The sequence below is a fragment of the Nyctibius grandis genome, chromosome Z, assembly GCF_013368605.1.
Source record: "Nyctibius grandis isolate bNycGra1 chromosome Z, bNycGra1.pri, whole genome shotgun sequence".
Classification (NCBI taxonomy): domain Eukaryota; kingdom Metazoa; phylum Chordata; class Aves; order Nyctibiiformes; family Nyctibiidae; genus Nyctibius; species Nyctibius grandis.
Genome location: NC_090695.1, coordinates 7,234,286 through 7,244,842, shown reverse-complemented (window position 1 = coordinate 7,244,842; position 10,557 = coordinate 7,234,286). Strand labels below are relative to the sequence as shown.

At 40.7% G+C, this 10,557-nt stretch overlaps 1 protein-coding gene across 2 annotated transcripts in view; it reads left to right on the top strand.

Annotated features, from left to right (window-relative positions):
- Positions 1-55: 55 nt before the first annotated feature.
- The window catches only part of KIAA1328 (KIAA1328 ortholog), a 178,675-nt gene continuing 168,173 nt past the window's right edge, over positions 56-10,557 (top strand). Inside the window, exons 1-4 of one of the 2 annotated variants that reach the window (XM_068423024.1) lie at positions 56-155; positions 3,783-3,818; positions 5,556-5,695; positions 9,760-9,854. In XM_068423024.1, the coding sequence (XP_068279125.1) occupies positions 104-155; positions 3,783-3,818; positions 5,556-5,695; positions 9,760-9,854 (323 nt within the window). In that variant the 5' untranslated portion in view covers positions 56-103. Of the gene's footprint in view, positions 156-3,782; positions 3,819-4,045; positions 4,069-5,555; positions 5,696-9,759; positions 9,855-10,557 lie in introns of those variants that run through there. The other variant, XM_068423023.1, reaches the window with a different exon arrangement.

Here is a 10,557-nt window from a genome sequence, read left to right as displayed (position 1 = left end):
GCCGGCAGCGCCCGGCGGCCCCCGGCGGCGACAGGGCGAAGCCAATGGGCGGCGAGCGGCGGGGGGCGGCGGGGGGCACGCTGGGAGTGGCGGTTGTTTCAAGATGGCGGAGGTGGCCGGCGGGCCGGGCGGAGGCGTTTACTGGAGTTGGGACAGTATCCTTCCGTGGGGCGGGGGCAGCTCGGGGGGGCCGCGGCGGGGCTTCTGCCCGGCGGCTGTGCCGTGGCGGAGGGGCCTGGGGGGTTTGGGGGGGCGGCCGGGGCGAGGGTCGGGGCCCGAGGGGCGGTGTGGAGGGGAGCGGGGCGGGAGGGTGCTGGCGGGGAAGGCTGTGAGCTGCGGGGGAGCTGAGGCGGGGGCTCGGCCTGTCAGGGCAGGCGACGGGGGCGTCCGCGTTGGGGTTTTGGTGTAGAGGAGGGTGGAGGCGATGTGGGGCTGGGGGCGGGTGGGGTTTTGTGGCCGTGTCACAGGAGGTCTGGGGGATCCACTCGGGAGCGTGGCGGAGCTCGGCCTGGGGTGAGAGGTTGGGCATGTGCCTGTGTGCAGGGAGTGGAGAGTTACGTGGGATTTAAAAGCAAAGGTGGCCTGCAGAGGAGGGAGGGCTGGGTGTCCACCTGTGTGACTTAGCGATGAAGTCCTGGCGGAGGTAAATGTGCAGAAAATGGGGGAACTGGGTTCAGCTTATGGAAACTTGCAGAGGAATCAACAGAGAAACTGAGGCTTGAACTGCAGGCAGCAAGAAAAAGATATGTCTGTTGTGGCTGGTGTCTAAGCTTGACTACAAGCGTGACTCTTCGGGTGAGCCAGTGGGGGACCTGGAGGGCCCTGTCTGTAAGGGAGGAGTGGGAGGCTGTGGTGGCTTTGTCTGCAGAAGACATACAAGCTCCAGTTTTTGTGGAGAGACTACATGGAACTGGACACGTATATGGAATAGGCAGTGGTTGTGGTGTTGGGGATTCAGCCTGTAAAAGCCTTTTGAACCACTTGCGTGGTTCAGAGAAGCAGAAGGACTTGACATTGATGTTTGGGCTCACGTGGCTGGGTTAGAGGCTTAGCTACTTGAAGACATTAGGGTGGAACTGGCAGTCTGGCCTGGCAGAAATTTAGGAGCTGGCAATTTAGCTGTATGTATGAGACACTTGAGGCATTGCTGGTGCTCGCACTGAGAATGGGATTCCAGCATCAGCTAGAGGTGATTGAAAAGAAAAGTATGTGTGTGTGCTCTTGTATTTATGTTTGATTGCACGCCCACTGAAAAACAATGCATAAATAAAGTGGGCCAATCAACCAATGGACTGTTTAGAGGGCACATTGTTATGATTTCCCATTTGTGTTAAAAAAAAAATCACCTACAACTTTCTCTGTCATATGGTAGTGTGAAGGTTGATAGTCACATATCAGATTTGTTGCCACACTGTCGCTGCTCTGTTCAGTTGTGGAAGCGTTGATGCCATTACAATGACAGTGTATTTTTACCAATTAACCACTGGGGTGACAGGTTGTTACGTTGTTTTCCGTGACTAATATGGCCTCTTGAGCCCAGTGGTGGCCTCATGCATCGTGACATTCCAAGGAATGAGGCTCTTCCTCACAACCGTTTCCATTTTACATGTTTTTGCAAGCAGGTAGCGTTGCCCCTGATCTTGGAAAAGTTTAAATACCCTGAAATGCATATGGCACAAGAGCAAATAATAGGGAATGCTTTTAAAAAAGGGGGTGGGAAGTTTGGGAGATTTGGTAATGTTGGTTTAATAGCTTTGGAAAACTGAACTTCTCTCTATAATTGCTGAATAGATACAGCACAGCAAGGCAGATGCACTGTTGCTTGCTGTAGGGGAGCCATACAGCATCATATGATGATCAGTTTCTCCAATGCCTGTGATGGCCGTCTCTGCTGTTGTCTTGAGCATTAGCTGTGGTGGTACAAGGTTTATAATGTGTATAGTCACCTTATTGGGAGTCTTGAGAGGCACATGGCAGTGCATTAATGGTAAATGGTTGATGCTGGTGCTGTCCCCAGTCTTTCACTCTGAGACAAGGATGTTGGACCAGTTTATGAATCGGCTCCTGAGTCAATGCAATTTTCAGTGCAGCTGATTAAGGTAACCTGGTCTGACTTTGGTTTATTTGAATACACTAGGCTGCAAACCTTCATGGGAGAGTGGTCCTGGTAGCTGGGTGGAGTAACAGCAACAGCTTTGGCTCATTTTTTCATTCTGCTATTAGGTGTCTATCCACAACAGTACCAATACTGGAGGCAAACTTCAAAAGGCAAATGTTGTTTAGGCAAATCTGGTTTATTTCCTATAGCCATGTGTTCACACATGGATTAACCATATGTCAGTTGAGAAAGCAACTGAAGTTAGTTGTTTCCAGTAGTAGTGTGAGTTGAAGATACTCCCCTCAGTATCCTGCAGATTGCTGTCATAGTTGTGCTGACACAGCTGTTTGGGCTGGGCTGTGATCCAAACTTGGACTTTTGATGTACCTTGGTGCTTTTTGGAAAGAGGGGGGACAGTGCTTTACTTTCAGATCAGTGATCAGTGTGCCAGGTACCAGTGGTGTGATGGACAGTGCGTATTGATTGAATTTGAAGTTACTGTCCACAGGAGAAAGCTTCTAGGCTGTTGCTAATTTTCCCCACCGTGTGGTAATTTATTAAATTAAGTTTTTGAGATGGTACTATCAAAATCAAATTTTAGTTAAGGCAAGAGTTTGTATAGGTTAATTGAAATATTTTCACAATTTGACTTTATTGCATGAAGACAACTGCAAAACCTTAAATGCATTTATCTGTAAACAGTACAGAAATTAGGTAATTGAGTTAATTGGCCCACTTTCGGAGGTTGAGGAAAGTAAAGGGGTATAAACAAAAGATAGTGGAGCAGAATTTTGTGCCCCATGCTTTTGTTTTTCGCTTTAATATAACGTTAATTACTTATGTGGGAATAAAAATCTTTACGTTCAGCTAAATGGAACTATTGCTTTAAGGAAGACACTATAGTTTACACCCTTCCCTGAATTGTGTTGAGTCCTATTTTTAGTGCCTTCTAGGAGTCGAGGATTCAAGTTCAGTGACTGCTAACATAGCGCAAATAATATGGTTCCTGGTCCTTTGTGATTTTTAAGTGTTTTCTTCAGTCAAGTAAGTTAAAGCCCTGGGTTATTTGAAAGTTCCTGAAATAGAATTTTTTTTTTTAAAGCTACTTCAGAACAAATCCTGATCATCTTAAAGAAAAGCAATCCTCAGGCTTTCATCTATTACTCATCATGCGATGGTCAGATGAGAATGACCAACTTCCTTTGAAACGTTTTGCGTTTATCATCATTTATGTTTCTTGTATGTTATTGTACAAAATGTATTTCATCGCAGTATGAATATACATTATTTCGGAACTTGTCTTCCCTACATATCAAGGGGTTTCTTATGTAATGATAACCTGCTCTAATTTAAATAAATATTATTACTTCATTATCTTAGTAATTGCACTTGCAACTGGGGCTGGTCCCTGGGACCTTTTGTGAAGGTGACCTCTAAGATAATCTTTACAGGCTGAAAGTGAATGCACAGTGAAGACGGACTAATGCTTTCTGTATTAGCAATCTGTGCATTGTTTCTTTCTTCTAGTCAGGTTTTTCTTGCTTTTGGTGCTCCCAAAGTGCTGCCAGTTTGTTTTCTTATCAACAGTGTTTTAAAATTAAGAGCCAAGATACTTATTTTTATAGTTCTCTTTAAAGGGCCAAGCTTGTTCCCTTTTTATTGCCTTTAACAAAGCCACATGCAGTTTCTGATGAAGAACAGCCAATGGTATCTGTTTCAGGTATGACCTTCTAATAGCTGTAGACAAAGGTTTTTCCTATGAATGGTAAACTTTGCAATGTCTTTTCAGGTACGTGGTTTGTGTACTTAAGTGTGTAAGGTACAAAGTCATCACAAGTTGTAATGGGACATACAGGATTATAGCAGAGGATTTATGCTCTCCTGCTTAGATAAGCGTATGGTATAAGATGAACAGTTTCAGGGGAGTTGTTTCTATTGCAGGTACAGCGTAGTTTTATCCAATCTGTAAGGTAAGCTGAATTTTTAATGTGGTCTCCAAAGAATGTTGAAGCATTAGAGATATTCGGGTCCTTTGTAAATTTTGAAGAGAACAATTGAAATGAAGATTCATTGTGTAAAGAAATATATATATTTTTTTTTTTTATTGTTTCTCTTGACCTTGATTTACTGAGTGCATGCTTGTGTGCAACCTGGGAAAAAGACGGGTGTTTTTAGTTGCCCTTCAGAATCCCTTCCAATCCCTAACGTTCTGTGATTCTGTGATTCTGTGATTTTCTAATTGTTTTCAAACACAGCTTTTATAGTGACACCAGATCCTGAAAACGTATCTGGGGGTGATTAACTCTAGTAAAATTGTGTATATGTCCAGAGTATGTCCAGCAATTGTAAATTTTCAGGAATCCTACTCTCTAGGTTTTGGGTAGCATGGTTACCCTTCAAAACTACTGGCCAAACAGCTCTATTAAAAACCTCTTCATGTGTTTTGTAGCTAGCATAGTTCAAGCCAGGTGATGTCAAATCGCTATACTCTGTGCCCTGGAAAGAAAGCAATGATCTTAAACGATGGAACTGGATTCACTCTGGGAAATACTCTTCAACTTCCATGGAAGAGAATTTCAGAGACATTGTTTTCCCTTGTGTACAAGCACGGAGATGTTAAAGCTTGTAATTTAGTTCTTGCATGTAGATTGCTGACACACTTCTGAAATTCATTACCCAAGGAAATGTAATCCATTGGCTAGTATAAAGTCAATATTTTTTTGTTAAAAACTTTTTGCACTTCTGAACAGTCAAACTCTAACCTCGAGGAAGTACCAGGAAGCTGTTGGCTTTCATCTGGCCCTGGGAGGTTTTAGGGTTAGTGTCACTGTTAGCACTTTATAATTGCAGCACCAGGATTTTCAGTCGTTTAATGTTGTTACCATTGGTAGGGGTGAACTAATTCTAATTATGGCAGGAAGCTTTTTACAGATGATCTGTGGGGTGTGCACTGCAGTGTTACCTTACTCATATGCCTGGTTCTGAAACGAACAAACATTTAACCTGACCAATCAGTAGGCTGGCTGTATAACAGAAAAAAATTATATTTTATCATAGGAGTGGTACTTCTAACAGCATTACTGGTGCTTGGTTCCTCATTGTCTTTGACTGTCAAAGCAGAAGCTCGATTTTGTGCCTTTGCATCTTAAACACAGGTTTTTGCATTGAACCTCAGTTAGAAGACAACATGTCCGTTTCAGAATTTACTTTGATGTTTATTGTGGCTGGATGCAGTTCAGTGCCATACACCTCTGTTTCTGCTGATATGTTCATCTTAATAAAATCTTACATGGAGTGAGAGGCGGGGGGAACTGCAAACGTAGACCTGAAATGCTCATTCTTTTCAAAAAGATCTGCTAAGGCAAGGATGCATTTGTGGAAGTCCTGTTGTAGGAGGTAAGAGAAGGGTCCCTTTTGACTTTATAATCTGTGTGTTCTGCATGTCTTTCATCTACAGGAGCATCTACAAAAGGAAATTTAAGAACAAGGTACTTGCCAAAGTATCAAAAAAGTGAAACTGAGCTAAAGGTGCCTGTAGCAGTTACTTCTGTTTCCATGGATCCTGTTAGAAGCACGGGAGATCTGACAGGGCAGCAGGTCAGTAAAGGCAAATTTTTTCTTCCTCTTAAGAGTGCACATAGTAGAAAAATGGCAGAAAATCTTTAGATTGAAAACTTTTAAACAGTTTTAGAGTGCTGTTGTTTTTGCAATCTCTTACACTTTTTGCCCACTTACATGATGGCTTGCTAGCAAAAGTTACTTTTCCACTGAGGTTGCTTGCCCACCTAAAGAGAACAAAGGCTGAATGTGCTAGTTTATGTAAGTGGTATGTAGCTGGGGCTATGTAAAGCATACATATATTTCTATGTGTGTATGTTTACAGAGAGAGGGAGTGTAGCTTTGAGTAGCCCCTAATCTATATGTTACTAGCCAAACATAAAGAAGTTGTGTTTCAGTCTGGTCAGTTTCATTGCTTTAATCATATCACTTAGAAACAAGACTTGTAAAATTCTTTTCAGAGACGTTTTTGCTGTGGATGCTCATGTTAGCAGGGTAAAATCACTTTCTGTTTCTGATAGTAAAAGTTAAAAATGCATCTGAGTAGTAGGAATAGCTTTGTCAGTTGACATTATCTTTGGCTCTGCTTTGAATTGTCTGGTCTACTCCTGTGACCATAGGTGATGCTTTTCCTACCGTTTATTGCATTAGAAATTTGAAAGCAGTTGGGGTTTCCTTTGAAAGGTTATTCTGTATTCTGATAGGTATTGTGATATTCAGAAATCTGTTGAGAGATGCCATTTTTCTAGCATGATTTGTATAGTACAGTGACCATGTAAGTCATTTGAATACTGTTAAGTCTCTTGCCTAGCAGTCATCTTGGGCAAGTCTGTAAGTAGCTAGGGTTTGGTATCCTCCCACTTACAGGCAGGATCTAAAACTTTTGCTGGCTTCTGAATCACTGTTGTATTACCATGCAGTTAAATCTTGTTCTTCATCTGGGCTAAGATGTCCTTGTCTGTCTTCCGTGTGCTGAGTAAATGCTGTGTGCCTCACATGTACATTGAAAACTGATCTGAAGACAGATCACTCAATTCTCATTGCTTTGACAGTGTCATTGCCCTTCGAATCTTCCAGCATGACACTCTAATAACTAGTATTCATTTTTAGGGCCCCTGCTGGACTCGTCCCTTTCCATTTCTCTGTTTATCAGTACTTGCTTTTAGGAGGCTGGTATGTATCTCCACTTTGCAAATGACGCTGTTAAGTGACATGCAGAGAAAATTCACAAATAGCCTCGTTATGCGGAATCTTTATGTAGAAGCATCTCTTCATACGTATCTACAAACCCACTGCCTCATAGATGACTTCATATGTCACGTTAAAATCTGTTTTGTTGTCTTATGTGTTGTTTGCATTACTTGTTGTTTAGAGAATTTTTATTCCTTTTTCCCTGTGAGAGCAGTTGGGGTAGAAGTGGTCTTTGTATTTTTTATATAGTGCCTAATACACGAAATCTTGTTTTGAGTCTCAAATATGCTTTTATAATATTGACAATAAAATGTGTTCAAAGTTTTTTCACTCTCTTTTCTGTCTTTTTTAACCTTCTGTTTTTCTCTTACCTTGCCAAATCCTCATGGAAACTTTGTGCTCTTACTTTGAAGATAAGATCTGAATTACTTGAAACAAATAGAACAAATACATTTTACTTGTTATGGAAGAGGAAGGTTTCACGAAGTTATTTTGCAAGGAGTTTTCATCAGAAACACAACTCATTTTCTTCAAGGTCTTGTGTGCGTGTCTAGGGAGAGCTGATTGCTTTACTTTCACACACTTTACACTGTTGTACTGGTAAATAAGTAGCTCACCGTTACGATTTACCAGAATCCTCTTTCGAAGAGAACGGATTGAATTTTACTCTAATATGAATCTTGGCAGAACTGATTTTCTTCATTCAGATAGACTTGAGTACCACAGAGGAGGATGAGAGTTTTGGAGAAGACTTCAAAAAGGTCTTCTTAACTCTGAAACTTTTCTGGTACTTTTATTAAATCAGTGGTTTGCTATACTGGTCTTGACCAAAATTTCCCATCTTCCTACTTCCTGTTTGACAGAAGTTGTATGCTTCTCTCATGCAAATTGTCATCTTTCGAGGTGTGGTTTGTAAAGGGAGAGAATCTTCCATTTATGTAGTACATTTCATCCAGAAAATACTGAGTTATGAAACTGTTCTGCCCTGAGCTCTGTAGAAAGAAATCTGGAAAAAGGAGATGATCCAGTCTTGGCCTCTCTCTCATTCGTCGTCTTGTTTTGACAGTGGAGCTGTTGCTGTGCCTGGTTCCACAGCTTCGTTTTGACACGTGTTGTGGTACAAGCCCGCCTTTGAGAATTTTTTGTGTGCCATCTGTCCATACCTGTGTGTGATACAAAAAAGCACAGACTTAACTTTTCAGGTTTTCCTCTTCATCCCACAAATGTTTGTTTGACAGTATGTACGTAGATTTGGGTAATAGCTTGAGGTACCTTCTGTTAAAATCTCCTTCACTAACGTGATCAAGCTTCTTCCTCTCTTTTGAGTGAAAAATGTCCTGTAACTTTTTATTTTTATTAAAGAAGTTCCATCATCTAGCTGCTAAAAAAAATCATTTTAAGATGTTTTTAGCATGGGAAATAGAAATCCTTCAACCATATCTTTAGTTGAGTTAAATTCAGTTAAGTTAAAGACATTCTCTCTTCATTTGTATGACTAAATAACATCTGTTTGGGAAGGAAACTCTGAAATCAAGTGTCCCCTTGAAAGGCCCTGAAATCTAATTTGTCTTGTGAAACTGCATTTATTTATTTTTTTCCTGAGGAGAATACACTGAAGTTAAAGTAAGAGTCTACGTAGGGTCAGGTGGGTATAACATGAGTCTGTATAAAATCATCCCCCTTTCAAAAGCGACATAGTCCTTTAATTGTTTCCAACCAGTGTTCAAGAAGCAATTAGCTAAGAATGAAAGGGGGCATTTGCTCTCTGTTGTGTGTGGATCAGCTGCCATTACTGCTAATGAGGGGAGAGAAGCCCAGTGTTTGCTTTCTGTGTGCAGAGGTTGTTTTGTGCTGCATTGTGTTAACTTGGCCAAACTGCAAGGCATTTGCTACCATTCTTGTATCTCGTGTTAAGCACTGTATGCGCTCGGGGAGGTTTGTAATATTTGTAGGTTTGTGAGTCTAAACTGAAGTAAATCAGATTAAGTGGAAATACTTAAACTTGCCAAAACCTTGGACAGAATAGCATAGTTCTTATTACTGCATTCCTCTTGGGGTTCTTATTTTGTGCTTATTGCTAGCACTGGAGAACTGAGTCACCGATGGCAGAAGTTTCTGATAAATGAAAACAATGTAGAATTTAGGACTGTTTCCTGCTTGGGAACACCCGAAGCAGGTAATGCCAGTGACTTCAGTAATCCGAGGGACTGCTGCAAACACGAACAGCAATGTGCCCTCTGGTGGGCTTTGGTATCAAATACTGCAGCTTTCAAGGTGATAAAGCAATGCATTAAAAGAACTGAAATACTGGAATACATTAAAGGCTTGTTTTGAGAAGGAGTAGTAAGTATGAAGGTGGCAAATAAGTGATTAAAAACAAAAGGCGTGAAAGGGTGTGCACTTTTCTGTGTATTAAAAAGATCCTTTGAAATAAGGACTTGCCATCTACTAACAATATATTGCATACCTTTTTTGCTGTTTTGTATGCTTTGGTTATAAACGTTAAGGTGGAATTTTGTTTTCTTACTCTTTATTTTAGGATCCTAATAAAATAAAGTTTGAACTTGGATTTGGATATCGCTGCACTAGATTTTCAAGTAATGAGAACCTACTGCCCTTTATCTAGTATGCATCAATGAGCAGTGTATGTCTTAAAACTTTACCCAACATGTTTAGTATTGAAGATAGCAGCTTTCATTTGAATTACAAGTCTCTTAAAAGAATTCTCCACAATTTGGTAATTTATTTCACTGAACTGTGCTTACATTTTAAAAAAGTACGTGTTTTATTTCCAGTTGGAATGTGTCGACTTTCAACTTCTAATTATTAAGTCTTGAAATGCTTTTAATATCTTATGAAATGTTTGTTGTCCTTTAAAGAGCACTTTCTAAAATGTTACTTTCAATTTTCAGGTCACTAATGAAAGAGGAATGAAGAGTGCTTCTTTAAAGGATTTGTGTCCTGAGGACAAGAGACGCATTGCAAACTTAATTAAAGAACTTGCCAGGTAAGAATAAGCATCACCTGAAAATGTGTTATGTTTAAGGAGAGTCATTCCTCTAATTAACATCGAGCAATGTAGAACTGCATTATGGAACTGAATATTTGCATAAGGTAATTTTTCTTGCTGGAAGAGGTATGAACAGTGAAGCAGCCTGATTGGTTTTTCCTTGCTTCCTGACCCAAAATCCCCTAAACGTATTGAAAACATGAGACAAAGTTTTGTGACCTGCAGCAGTTCATCCATATAACCTAGGGTTTTGTTTGCTGCTTGTATCATGGGCTTTCAATAAACGCGTGTTGTTTCTTGGAAATGACAAACTGTTGGTATGAAACTTTGTAGTGCTTGTTTGTCAGGGGTAAGCTTTTATATGGAATGCCAGGTTAAAGGTGGATTGGTGATCTTGTGGCTGAAAAATGTTAATCAGTATTTGCCTGTGTTTGGACATGTAGAGCAATAAAGAGTTCAGTGTAATTTTAACTTACCTAGCCAAACTTTCTTTTGCTTTGATTGATTTCTTCAAGTTCTCCCTACTCTTTGAAAGGGGAGGCAGAAATAGTGCAAGTTTCTCAGCTTTAGCAAAAGGTTTTTTCTAAGTTTCATTCCAGTGCTAGTTGCATTCATGAAGATAAATGATGTGAAAAATAGGTTAAATTTGAGCAAGGAGATTTTTCTCCCTAACACTTCAGAATCTCTGGAAACCTGCTTC